Source organism: Boleophthalmus pectinirostris, unplaced genomic scaffold (assembly GCF_026225935.1).
Source record: "Boleophthalmus pectinirostris isolate CB_2022bp ecotype Guang Dong unplaced genomic scaffold, ASM2622593v1 HiC_scaffold_11, whole genome shotgun sequence".
NCBI lineage: Eukaryota > Metazoa > Chordata > Actinopteri > Gobiiformes > Gobiidae > Boleophthalmus > Boleophthalmus pectinirostris.
Genome location: NW_026570994.1, coordinates 4,226,716 through 4,240,851, shown reverse-complemented (window position 1 = coordinate 4,240,851; position 14,136 = coordinate 4,226,716). Strand labels below are relative to the sequence as shown.

The window sequence follows — 14,136 nt, the reverse complement described above, 5'->3', positions numbered from 1 at the left end:
CCAGAACTAAACATCTAAACAAGTTTCTACCAGATTAAAACTTTCCCTCCATCACTTTAAACCATAGTGAGTTTAAAATGTTTTGATGCCTCGCCAACCCAACTTACTGTCTTTGTCCCACAGCAAGCCCTGGTGGTCCGCGATGGAGAGAAGAAGAGCATCAACGCAGAGGAGGTTGTGATTGGAGACCTGGTGGAGGTGAAAGGAGGAGACAGGATCCCAGCTGATCTCAGAATCATCTCTGCTCACGGCTGCAAGGTAATTCAAACTTCTTTACCTTAGCGTTCATAGATACTGTCGGCATGGTGTATTTAAATGAAGAAAAGCTGCAGCTCTTCTACAATTAAAACAAAAGAGCAAATGTGAACTTTAAAGGTAGTAGTCATTCTAAAAATCCAAAACATACTATGGAAAAGGCTTGAAATTTGAAGCCTATTTATTTATTGCGATAAAAAAAAAAAAAAATTCTTTTGACAGTATAATGTAATTTATTTTTACCACACAATATAATACTAGTTTGTGTTTTTCCATGTAGTCTTACTAGAGTTGGAGACTTGTAAGTCATGACTTGGACTCGAGTCAGTCTTGAGTCACTATTTTTAGGACTTGAGACTTGACTTGATAAAATGGAGAAAAAGACTTGGGACACGACTTGGACTTGAAGGTCTGACTTGATGCTTCTCCTTAAAAAAAAAAAAAGATTTTTGAAAATTACTTTTCTCTTTACATTTGATAAATGTGTTGATGAATTTTAGAAGAACAAACTGGAACATGTCACTCCCACTTCTCTGTTTGTTATTTTGGATGTAACTGAAGTACTGTAATCTGTATCCTCAAATGTACTACAATGATATACAGTACAATACAGTAAAACTGAGAAAACTACAAAGAACATGACAGACAGTGCAGACTACATGACAAAATAACTAATTAAGCACTTAAGGACTAATTCTCTCTGTTCTGACTGTAATGATTCGCACTAAGATCTTGTCAAGACATTTAAAAAGGAAAAATTTGCATTTCTTCAACTCTTGTATAAATACTCATATATAAATATACCATGACTTTTAAGTACAATTTAGCTTAAAATTCATATAAGTTGCAAAAGTCTAAGCTGTATTTGGTACTTTAGTTTAAAGACTTTAACTGATTTGACTTGAAGCTCAAAGCAGACGACTTGGACTTGACTTGGACTTATGGGCCAGTGACTCGACACTCAACTTGAACTTGTCTGCATTTGACTTTGGACTTGACTTGGACTTGAGGTCAAAGACTTGAAAATTACTTGAGACTTGGAAAACAACGACTTGGCCCCACTTCTGAGTCTTACTTCCAGTAAAGATCAAAACCATTCTGAAACTCTTCTGGGAAGGTCCATTGTTTTTTTATAGTACAACATGGTCACATTTTGCTTTTTTCTATTGTGATACTTTGTTACTAACAATACAAAATCTAAAAGTATCTTGGTATTATCTTTTGACATCTTACTTTACAATATTGTATCAAATACAAATAGGAAGATATAGAGAAGAATAAAGTCAAAATATCCAACTTCCTATGTAACACTAGATCAACAACACCATATACGACTGAAATATGACTCGATTAGATGTAGAAATCTTGCCCCCTAATTTGGTTGAAGTTGTGTTTTGTATTAACATCAGTTTATATTGTAATTTCTGGACACTTTCAGTCTTGAATTTTAAAAAGGGGAAACCTTTTGAAGTCTTAAAGTAGGGCTCAGACGGACAAACTTTCCTCACAGACTCTGTAGAAGGCTAGTTTGTGATTAAGGGGTCCTGGGCTCATCCAAGTGGCCTCATTATTGGGTTTGTGCCCCATTTGAGGTCCTATTTAAAGGGTATCACCTGCCTATATGGGCTATCTGTGCTCTAGTTCAGACCGGATATGCCACTGGACTCTTGTGAAGGACCCTCGCTGCTATTTGTGCCCTACATTCATGACTACTACATCTCTCTTACAGGTGGATAACTCTTCCCTGACCGGCGAATCAGAGCCTCAAACCCGTACTCCGGACTTCTCCAATGAAAACCCACTCGAGACAAGGAACATCGCTTTCTTCTCTACGAACTGTGTTGAAGGTACGATCACAGAAGTATGCAAAATATGAACAGATGTTATTGCTTAAGACCAATTGAATACAGTATTTGCCTACTGAGGGATTATCGGTGTACGTCTCTTCGCTCTCTACTGCGCATGTCTCCTGCAGAAAAAGCCGCTGTTTTGTCTGGTATCATGTCAGTGTTTTGTAGGATTTCAGCAGATTTCAGGTTTTCCCGGGGGCGGGGTTAGGTGTATGGATCAGGTATGAGTGGATGTGCGGCTACTGGAGTTTGAGACGTTTCTTCTCATCATTTACACACTCACCTGCATTTATCACATATGGGTTATTAACACATTTCAGTGCTCTGACAACTGGGAGTGTGCAAAAATATGAAAATATCAATATATTGTATAGTTTAATGTCATGATACAGCATCGATATTAGGGACTGCTGTAGTAATATATCTCAAAGGGTATTTTTTGGTATATTTTACAAAATTGTTTTGTTCCTTGTTCAGAGGAAAGAAATTTATGCGACACAGTTGACATTTTCACTGTTTTGATGATTAAAATATGCATGTTTTGTATTCACTTTGCACAAGAAGTGGTTTAACAAAGACTTAATATCATAGCCATGATTTAGCCGTTAATTTTTATTGAGCCATATCGAATCGATTTGAAATGTAATGTATCAAACCGAAAGTGCACTGTATAGAAATATGTATCGTATCTACTGACAACATCGCTACCTAGAGCTTTGCAAGGACGGCAACCCCTATTTCGACATACCGTCACTCCGACAGACCCTCACCCCGACATACCGTCACTCCGACAGACCCTCACCCCGACATACCGTCACTCCGACAGACCCTCACCTCGACATACTGTCACTCCGACAGACCCTCACCCTGACATACCGTCATCTGACACTTTGACGCCACCATTCTGACACCAATGAACCAGGACTACTCCAGGACTAAACCAGGATTGAAGTCCTACTGACAACGTCGCAAGCTAACGCTGCAACATGTTAACCGCACAGGCTCAGGCTGGGCATGCATCTGCTGTGTTGCCAAACAAATAATCCATCTATAGTTTGTTTCATGTGAATAAGCTTCAGTAGTAAGAGGTATTAGCCGTAAACCAGGTCCAAACATCAGCATTTTTACATTTTAAAGACAAGTTATACCTTTGTATTCTTGGCTGCCCACTGTCTTAGTTCTGTTTTATCCCTCCCTGATCTGCTTTCTTATCCTGGATTCATAGAACTATAGTTACATGCATAACTTTCATTTTAAAGTATAAAATTTCTTTCAGAATGACATGATGAGTAAAACTGTCTCCAGGTACTGCCAGAGGTATCGTGATCAGCACAGGAGACCGCACAGTCATGGGTCGCATCGCTACCCTCGCCTCGGGACTAGAAGTTGGACGCACCCCCATCTCCATAGAGATCGAGCACTTCATCCACATCATCACCGGTGTGGCCGTCTTCCTGGGAGTGTCCTTCTTCATCCTGTCCCTCATCCTCGGGTATACCTGGCTGGAGGCTGTTATTTTCCTCATCGGAATCATCGTGGCCAACGTGCCCGAAGGACTGCTGGCTACTGTCACTGTGAGTCCTGCGGTTTAAATGTGACATGCTTTTGCTAGCAGTCGGAGGTGGATGTTCACAGTTGCTGACGGGCTAAATGTTTGTAGATTTCTAGTACGGATATCAACACCTTTACTCTTTGACTATATGAGTTTTTTGCAGGCCTCAATTTGTAATCTCTACTCTTATTGGCCTTTGCATTCCCCATTTTTGCTGTAATCAATTTATTTACATTTTTAATGTATTTTTTTAATTTGTTAAAAGTAAATACAGGGTCATTGTAGTCGGACTGATCCATGGCAGAGCTTGTAGCTGATGCATTGCTAGTGTTCTTGTGCTCATTGCTAGTGTTGTAGTCAAGACTGCACTAATCGAGACCAAGACATTTGACTGTCAAGACCAAGACGAGGCCAAGGCCACGGCCCATCGAGACCAAATCAAGACCATCTTTGTCATTTTTGACATTTATTTGTATTTTGTTTGGGTTAGTGTTGTTTTTTTGGCACATATATATCAATGTTTTTATAAGTCTATCTTCATTTTATCTATATAAATGTTAATTTAAGCTTAAAATAAGCCAAGCAAAACTGTACTACACTTAAACACTTTTTTTTGTCCTTTTTTGGACCCTCACCTACAGTTTGAGAACCCCTTCTTTAAGCTAACTTGCACTGGTACTTTACACAAAACTGCTTCAAAGTGAAGAAAGTGTCTGATTTTTAAACCTGTTTTCTTACCTGGAGTTCCAACATCTTACTGGTTTTGCAGTGATATTGAGTAGCGGACGTAATAAAATCTGCACTCGTTGAGTGTCAGACCTAGAGTCTGAGACAAGACCTAGTCCAAGTGCCTTCAAGACCAAGACAAGACTGAGTCCAAATGCGCTTGAGTCTGAGATAAGACCAAGACCATAAAAAAACAGTGTCGAGACCGGCCTCGAGACAAAGACCGGTCTCGAGTACAACGACACTTCTAATTGCCAATACTACTTCCTGTGTGGTTTGACTTTTCTACTCTAGGTCTCTTTGCATAATACAAGCTTTACTTTTGCTTTGACACCTTAGATATTATATTAAAATTAATAATACTTCCCGACTATTGCACTGATGGCTGCTAAAAGTCAGACCCCTGTTTACACACTTGAATCACCTAAGACGTTTTTGCCAGTTAGCAAAAAGTAGTTTTGACTTGTCCTTTGTCCCCAGGTGTGTCTGACTCTGACGGCCAAGCGCATGGCCAAGAAGAACTGCCTGGTGAAGAACCTGGAGGCTGTGGAGACCCTGGGCTCCACCTCCACCATCTGCTCGGACAAGACGGGCACCCTGACCCAGAACAGAATGACCGTGGCCCACATGTGGTTCGACAACCAGATCCACGAGGCCGACACCACCGAGAACCAGAGCGGGACCTCCTTCGACCGCAGCTCCGCCACGTGGGGAGCCCTGGCGCGCATCGCTGGCCTCTGCAACCGCGCCGTCTTCCTGGCTGAGCAGAGCAACATCCCCATTTTGAAGGTGCGGATTCAGTATAACAAATGTGCTGGCATACTGAATGTAATGCTGATGTAGCCAAATACTGACAAATGTGTACTATCTAGCAGAAAAAGTCTGTGTAAATGTGCTCATGCGTCATTTTATTTCCAAACCGAAATGTATAAATGGACAAAGCTAATCCCAGTAGCCGTTGAGTTGCAAATGGGAATTGAGCATAGGCACAATTCATCAAACCTGACCTTCATCAACTCGTCGATTCTGACCTTAAACCCTCGGATCATGTGGTGTGGGTTAAGACGAACATTTTGACTCTAAATCAATATCTGAACATTAAAAACAGACCAATCAGCGCCTTCTTTCCCCAAGGTTTGCTCCTGCTAGCGTTGGCAACAGGTTTGATTGACAGCGTTGTTAAGCGCTCGCTCCCTGCTAAACCAGCGATGCGGGCGCGAAGGGACGAGTACCTGCAACAACCTCACTCCTGGTCAGCTCTTTGGAATTCTGAGCGTGTGCATCATAGCAACAATGGAACTCAGCTCCAAATTCGCTATTCGTTAAGAGTAGATGAACCACACATGTCAGTTTTATATTTCATGATTACCACATTTTCCGGGCTTGTCGTCGCTCCGGAGTATAACTTGCACCAGCCAAAAATGCGTAACGAGGAAGAAAAAAACATATAAGTCACATTGTTGGGGGGGAATTTTATAAAATCAGAGACCAGGAACCGACATTTCCTGTTGAAAGTCAAGTTCTAAAGCATCATTGTAAGCATCTGCAGTCTTTGCAAACTGCCTTTTTTATAATTAGTCCAGAGGTGAGCTGTGTACAACGGTGTACAATATGATTAAACAATAACAACTTTACATCATTTGTACAAGAACCAAACATAAGAGGATTTGCCTGAGCATCTTACACTGTCTATACATATCATCATCATCTGTTAAATACCTGGGAGTCCAAATCATGAACATCAGTTGCATAATAATAATAACAACAATAATAATAACAATGATGATGATAATAATAAACTGTTTTGTATATTTTCTTCTTCCCAATACATCCTTCCTCTTCTGTTATTTGTCGTAGAGCACATAACTCCGCCCACCTTAAATGGTAAACAACACAGTGTCTTGCCCAAGAGCATCAGTCCCCTGGTCGTCTCTGCTGCCGGTGTGTCTCCTCTGTTTCCCACACTGAGCCGCTCCGTAATTCCCCATAAACGACTGGAGCTGTGTCCTTGTAACTGTTAATCACCTGTAAATGTCTGGCCAACGTCGGAGCACTAATTACTACTCTACTCTACTCTCCCTCTCTTTCTCTCTCTCTCTCTTCTCTCCTGCTAAAGCTTCACTCTTTTCTCCTGTTCTCATTCGCTCTGATCTCCTGTGCTCCCCATCTCTCTCGTATGTTCCTCCTTTCTTCTTTCTCCTTCTCCTTTCTCCTCTGTTTTGTTTGTCTCTCTTCCCCTTTCCTCTCTCTCTCCCCCTCTGTCCCTCCTCCCCTTCACTCTTTCTCTCCTCCCTCTCCTCTCTGTTCTATCTCTCTCTTTCTTGTACACCTTTACTCCTTCCTCTCTCCTTCTTTCTCCATCTCTAGCCACATCTCTCTTTCATCCTTGCTGGCTGACTCTCTCTCTCACCTCTTCTCTTCACTTTCTTCTCTTTTACCTCTCCTCCCTTTACCTCTCTCTTTCCCCCGTTCTCTCTCTCTCCCTTTCCCCCGTTCTCCTCTTTTCCCCCGTTTCTCTCTTTCCCCCGTTTCTCACTTTTCCCCGTTTCTCTCTTTTCCCCGTTCTCTCTTTCCCCATTCTCTCTCTCTTCCCCCGTTCTCTCTCTCTTTGCCCTGTTCTCTTTCTCTCTGTCTTTCCTCCGTTCTCTCTCTTTCCCCCATTCTGTGTCTTTCCCCCGTTCTCTCTCTTTCCCCGTTCTCTCTTTCCTCCGTTCTCTTTCCCTCGTTTCTCTCTCTTTTGCCCGTTATCTCTGTCTTCCCTCGTTCTTTCTCTTTACCCTGTTCTCTTTCTCTCTGTCTTTCCTCCGTTCTCTCTCTTTCCCCCATTCTGTGTCTTTCCCCGTTCCTCTCTCTTTCCCCCATATTCTCTTTTCTTGTTCTCTCTCTCTTTCCCCATTCTCTCCTTTTCCCTCATTCTCTCTCTCTGTCTTTGTCCTATTCTTTCTCTCTTTCCTCCATTCTCTCTCTTTCCCCCGTTTCTCTCTTTTCCCCATTCTCTCTCTCTTCCCCCGTTCTCTCTCTCTTTGCCCTGTTCTCCTTCTCTCTGTCTTTCCCCCGTTCTCTCTCTTTCCCCATTCTGTGTCTTTCCCCCGTTCTCTCTCTTTCCCCGTTCTCTCTTTCCTCCGTTCTCTTTCCCTCGTTTCTCTCTCTTTTGCCCGTTATCTCTCTCTTCCCTCGTTCTTTCTCTTTACCCTGTTCTCTTTCTTTCTGTCTTTCCTCCGTTCTCTCTCTTTCCCCCATTCTGTGTCTTTCCCTGTTCTCTCTCTTTCCCCCATATTCTCTTTTCTTGTTCTCTCTCTCTTTCCCCATTCTCTCCTTTTCCCCCATTCTCTCTCTCTCTCTTTGTCCTATTCTTTCCCTCTCTCCTCCGTTCTCTCTCTTTCCCCCATATTCTCTTTCCCTCATTCTCTTTCCCCCATATTCTCTTACCCTGTTCTTTCTCTCTTTCCTTTGTTCTCTCTCTCTCTTTCCCCCATTTTTTCTTTCTTTCCCCATTTTCTCTCTTTCCTCTATTCTCATTCTCTCTCCCGTTCTTTCTCATCTCTCATCCTCCCTTTCTTCCCTCTCGCACCAGCTCCTGTCACTTCTCTCTCTCTTGCATCATCTCGTCCCTCTTCCCTCCTCGCCCTCCTCTGTCTGTCTCCCTCCCTCTCTCCCTCGCTCCTCTTCGTCGCTCTCTTCTTCCTCCCGTGTTGTTTTTCTCGGTGACTTTTACAGGCGTGAAAGATAAACACGGGGCAGAGCTGTTTGTCGGGGCCGCTAATTACAGACGCTGAAATAAACCAAATATATCAGCATCTCCTTCACGGGGCGATTAGTCACACCAGCTTCTTTTGTTCGGGCTCCACTTGTAAAAACTGTCATTGAAGTCCATCCAGTTTTGAATTTCAAATAATGAACCGTAAAAGTTTCAAGTTTCATGAAAGGAGATAAAAAGGAAAAAAGAAGAAAAATCCAGTGCATTATAATTGTATTTATGCAGACTTTTTGCTTTTTGTAGTCCTTGAGGAAAACTGAATCTGTACTTGCCGTGCGTAACTTTTCAGGTTGGGGCTCTGTTGCCATGGAGATGCTATTGCTTTAATACCGTACTGTGGAACATTACAGGCAATCAGTCAATCAATCAAACTTTATTTATAGAGTGATTTTCATCCAAAAAAAAAAAAAAAAAAAGCAACAAAAAGCACAAATTACGATGGGACTTGATTAAAAAAAAAATTTGAATTAAATACACTGGGGCCCGGTCAAGCAGAAGTAAACAACAAGGCCAAAAATTCAAGTTAATGCATCTGATATAAAAATGTATTGAACAGATACATATGTACTCTAGTTTATGAAACTGTTGACCTTTTTTCTGTACCATTTTTGGTTCTAAAGTTCCATACGTTTTAAACAGACCATGTATGAAACATGGAACAAAAATTATTTCCCAAATTTCAAAGACCTGAAAATCATGTCAATAAATGGATGTATTTCATCATATCTTGTGTTATTCCATCTTTGAACTGTTGATGAAGGGACAGGATTTAAAAAAAAAAAAAAATATTTAAAATGATAAAAATTTGCTTGGAAGGACTGACATATTTTATAGAAATAGTTTCCTTTCATTTTGAAGTAATATTAAAGTATTCGGAAGAAAAAAGTGACAAATGATGTAAAATCATGCACCTTCTACTTGGTAAAATGGTCACATTTTTCTATAGTGCTTTTCCACCTTCAAGGCTCAAAGCACTTTACAACAAGGAACCACTCACCCATTCACACACCAGTGTACACAGACACTGTGGGTTAAGTGTCTTGCCCAAAGACACAACGACAGCATTCATCTGTGGGAGCCGGAATCACACCAGCCAACCTGTGGGTCAGTGGATCTGACCGCTCAACCTGTGATGTTTCATGTTGAGAGCTGGAATCGAACCGCCAACCTTTAGATCAGTGGGCGAATGCTCTACCAACTGAGCTACTGCCATGATATGGTAGAAAACTATATGAAGCAAATATTCAAACCAGTTTGTTAAGGATATGGAAGTGAGAACCAAGAGTTATCACTGTTTGGATTTATTGACCAAAAAGTGCTGCATATTTCATTCCCTCCGTTACCGACATGAGTTTTTTTAATTTTTTGTCAACAACTTGAAAGAATATCACAGGTTTAACTTGACCCTGTTGGAGTGTAACTCTTTCCTACATTCTGATACTTTACTTATTTCAATAGTCCCTCTAGTTTCTGAATAAGAGACATTTGAATGTAAAATAATCTGTCAGTTTCCCTCCGTTACCACTTGACCAGGACCACTGGCGATTTACGGTCTTTTGTCTTTGTAGAGCAGAGTGAAACTGATAAAAATGACTTCAAAGTTTCTGTTTTGTCCAGACAAAAGTTGAATAAATGGGGCTCCCAAAATTTGACAACTCGTTGCTATAATGAAGAAATATTTGTATGTGAAAAATATTGAGCTCAAAACAAATAACTGACACTTTTACTGTCTTTGTCTTTGCACGATTTCTTATTTTTGGCTCATGATACAAAGACTAGAACTAACAAATAAGGGTCAATTTTGAGCTCAATATTTTTCACAATATTTATTCACATGATAAAGGAAGTCTCAAATACAAACAAAATGACATGAACTCATTTTCAAACATGATGTTGGAGCGTTCTGTCTTTGTAGGCCAGTACAGGCTTTGTAATTAATTCATCTCAATTAATTGCATAACAAAATTTGCCCCTAAAGCAACATTTATTTTAGTGGACTCATTTTCTTCCTGAAGCTCGTCATGTGTTGGAGTTTGGGCTGCTGTTTGTACTCGGACCAGACCTGCTCCTGTCAACACCTCCAGCAGGTTCTGTGTTTGGTGTTTAAATGTTATCGTAGGTTTGAGGTGCTTTTGCGATGTGCAAACGCTTTTTCTACTACTGAACTGTCAAACATAACATTTTGAAGTAATGTAAATAGTATGGTATCCAAACCTGTCTGATGTGTTTTTTAAAGGCTTTCTAATATCTTTTTTTGTCTTTTTTGTTTTGTTTTTCCAGAGGGATGTGGCTGGCGACGCTTCTGAGTCGGCCCTGCTCAAATGCATCGAACTGTGCTGTGGATCGGTGCAGGAGATGAGGGAGAAGAATCCCAAAATCTCTGAAATTCCGTTCAACTCTACCAACAAGTACCAGGTGAGTCAAATTCTAACATTATAGCAACATTATAGATGTTTTGTAGTTCTTAATATTGATCTATTACACAAGTAGATCATAATCAGAGTTGGGAAGGTGACTTTTAAAATGTTTTCCCCTACAGATTATATATCCCAAAATGTAGTTTGTAGCAGAATCCATTAAATTACTTAAAGTGAGTAATGTAATCTGAATACTTTGGATTACTTGATTTGTTGTAGAGAAGCAAAGACTCGGATATCATAACATAAGATGTTTTGTCTGATAAAAGAAAATAAAAAGCCCAGACTTTACTTAAATAAATTAAAAATATTATTGATAGAAGAAGAGACACGTCTGTGCAGCATGATTTTGTCCTGTTAAATCCTGTTTTAGTCCTGGTTTAGTCCTTGTTTAGTCCTGGTTTAGTCCTGGTTTTAGACCTGGTTTTAATCCTGGTTTAGTCCTGGTTTAGACCTGGTTTTAGACCTGGTTTAGATCTAGTTTAGATCTAGTTTAGACCTGGTTTAGACCTGGTTTAGACCTGGTTTAGACCTGGTTTAGACCTAGTTTAGACCTGGTTTCTAGACCTGGTTTTCTAGACCTGGTTTCTAGACCTGGTTTCTAGACCTGGTTTCTAGACCTGGTTTTAGACCTGGTTTTAGACCTGGTTTTAGACCTGGTTTAGATCTAGTTTAGATCTAGTTTAGACATAGTTTAGACCTAGTTTTAGTCCTGGTTTAGACCTGGTTTTAGACCTGGTTTAGATCTAGTTTAGATCTAGTTTAGACATAGTTTAGACCTGGTTTTAGTCCTGGTTTATTCCTTGTTTACACCTGTTTTAGACCTGGTTTTAGACCTGGTTTTAGTTTTTAGAGTCCTGGTTTAGACCTGGATTAGATCTAGTTTAGACATGGGGATATAGCCCAAAATGTGAAAACAGGAAAATACTGCCATGTAATCCATTTATTTCAACAAAGTAACTGTAATCCAATTACCACTCACTGAAACAGTAACTGTAACTGAATACAGTTACTCATTATTTGTACTCTGATTACGTAACTCTGGTACTTGTAATCTGTTACTCCCCAACACTGATCATAATTTAACGTTTTTATTCATTGTAAACAGTGGGGATGCAACAGTAGTTTTTCTATTGATTCAGTACATGTTTTGATACACAATATCAAATTTGATTTTGATACGTTTTAAGACACAAAAAAAATCTCATGTAATTGTTTCTGCTAATGAGTATAACATAATAACACTATGATATTAATGAAACAATAGATACATTATACACAATACACTACAGTACAACTCGTGTACAGCTGGAGTTTATATGTGAAGTGTTTTAGTTCTTTTGGTTCAGTGGTTCACAGCTCAGAATTTTTATTCAGTCAAAATAAGAACAGAGCTTTCTCAGGCTGTTTTATATTTTATAATATAGCCAGTCTTCTATTACTATAGAGCTGCACTATCAGACTTTTCCTTTTCTGATGATTATTTGATGATTTCTTTTTCTGTCTCTTCTCTCTCTGCTCGGCCTCGTCTCCAGCAGCAGCAGAGACAGACAGCAGCTCCTCCCACACTGTCCTGCTCTTTTTTTAGGGATGTGCAAAAATATTGAAATATCGATATATCGTATTGTTTAATGTGATGATACAGTATCAATATCATGGGGTGCTGTATCGATATATCACCAAGAGTATTTTTTGGTATATTTTACTAAATTATTTAGTTTAGTCTACAGTTTAGTTGCTTGTTTAGAGGAAGGAAACTTGTTTATGTGACACATTTGACATTTTCACTGTTCTGATGATTAAAATGGATGTTTTTCATATGAACTTTGCGCAAGAAGTGGTTTAGCAAAAACTCAGTATCACAGTCATGATTTAGCCATTATTTTTATTGAACCGTATCGAATCAATTTGAAATAAATCGTATCGAACCGAAACTGCACTGTATCGAGATATGTATCATATTGTGGCCTATGTATCGAGATATGTATCGTATCGACAACTTCTTAATGATACCAGCCCTACTCTTTACTCACACTGTGCTCCAACATCTACTTTCTGAACACTAAAACTATGTAATAGAAATGTCTCAACCAGAGGGGAACCGTCAGGACCTTCAAGGTATTCAGTGAAGGCCCAAGAAAAAATATTGAAAGAATTTTTGTACTCCTAATATATTTTTTCAATATTTTTTATTCAGTGAGTAATAAACACTACTCTAGTAATAATTTCTAGATCATTGTTAAAAACTTGGACTAATATTTCTTGGGAAACAAAGGGTTAATATAATGGAATGGAAATGAACCAATCACAGTTTTTCTTCCAATAGTATCTGGGTAAATCAGTGACTCCCCCTGCAGCACTGAACTAAAGAAAACCTGCAGGGCCTTCGCCTTCCTGTGGTGAAGTTTTTTGTTTGTTTTTTTCAATGATGTCATGATAGACAGCAGTTGGCCCTAGTGAAGGGCCGGGGTCCAGATCCACGGTTCGCCACTGGTCTCAACGGACCCTTTTCTGACTAAAACTTATGAGATAGTCTAAGAAAAAGATGACCTATATCGTTGCGCTGCGTCGTTGCGTCGCATGTGAGTATACAAGCGCATTTGATTAAAGCTGTTGTGAAGCCAAAAGCGATTCTATTATTAAAAACGTGAATATCTTTGTCATTCCTGGATCTATCAACGTAAAATAAAAAGAGACTGAAAGATCAAACCCTCCTCTGTTAGAATATTTCAGCTGTAAGTCTCGATGGAGCTGCTTTGTTGCTGCATCTGAGGAGGACGCTGCTATAACCGTTTCTCTTTCAGACCAAAATAAAAGACAACACAGAGGCATGGAGGGACACGTGTATTGACCATACACCGTATATATGAGTGGACATGGCTAACACTCTAGCCCCTGCCTGCCAAAGAGGAAGTTCTCCAGGCAGCTTTTCTGGCTCCTTCTGACTCTGGCCCCAATTGACTTACATTAGGATCTTGTGGCTCCTCTCTCTGTAACTGCTGCTGTGAGCCTCGTCATTTTGGGCTTAAAATGTTCGTATTAACCCGCGACACAGGATTCAGAATTTTTTTTCACAATTATTTGGCTTATTTTGGCTTATTATCTGGCTCCAGATTGGCTCCTGTAACCGTTAGCATTGCGAACCTCATTTGAGCGGCGCTGAACGCTACAGGTGACATCATATTCGCTTAGTCCACTTCTTTATACAGTCTATGGCAGGGGTGCTTAATACCTCGATCGCGATCTACCAGTCGATCGCCAAGGTCGTGTGGGTAGATCGCCGTGTCTCGTCTCGTACTCGCGTTTGGACTAAGTCTTGTCTCTCACTCGAGGTCTGACACTCAACAAGTGTGATCATATTTCATTACGGCCGCTGCTGTTGGTAATAAACTTGTAGCGGGTGCAGGAGCGTGTGGGGCGTCTCAGTGCAGCCTGTGCGCTCATTTGAAACCCGCGGAGACTCTACGGCGCATCACAAACACACACGCTCCCTATGCACGGCTCGTCTGCAACAGCGTGTGCCCTCGTGTACCAGCGTGCATCACAGGGCAGGTTCAACTTCCTAAACATCCTACCTGT

At 40.4% G+C, this 14,136-nt stretch overlaps 1 protein-coding gene across 1 annotated transcript in view; it reads left to right on the top strand.

Moving 5' to 3' along the window:
- LOC110170895 (sodium/potassium-transporting ATPase subunit alpha-1) overlaps positions 1-14,136 on the top strand; it is a 79,664-nt gene that overhangs the window by 40,599 nt on the left and 24,929 nt on the right. The window contains exons 6-10 of the mRNA XM_055166684.1: positions 124-258; positions 1,985-2,102; positions 3,411-3,679; positions 4,864-5,172; positions 10,421-10,555. Of these exons, the coding sequence (XP_055022659.1) occupies positions 124-258; positions 1,985-2,102; positions 3,411-3,679; positions 4,864-5,172; positions 10,421-10,555 (966 nt within the window). The remainder of the gene's footprint in view (positions 1-123; positions 259-1,984; positions 2,103-3,410; positions 3,680-4,863; positions 5,173-10,420; positions 10,556-14,136) is intronic.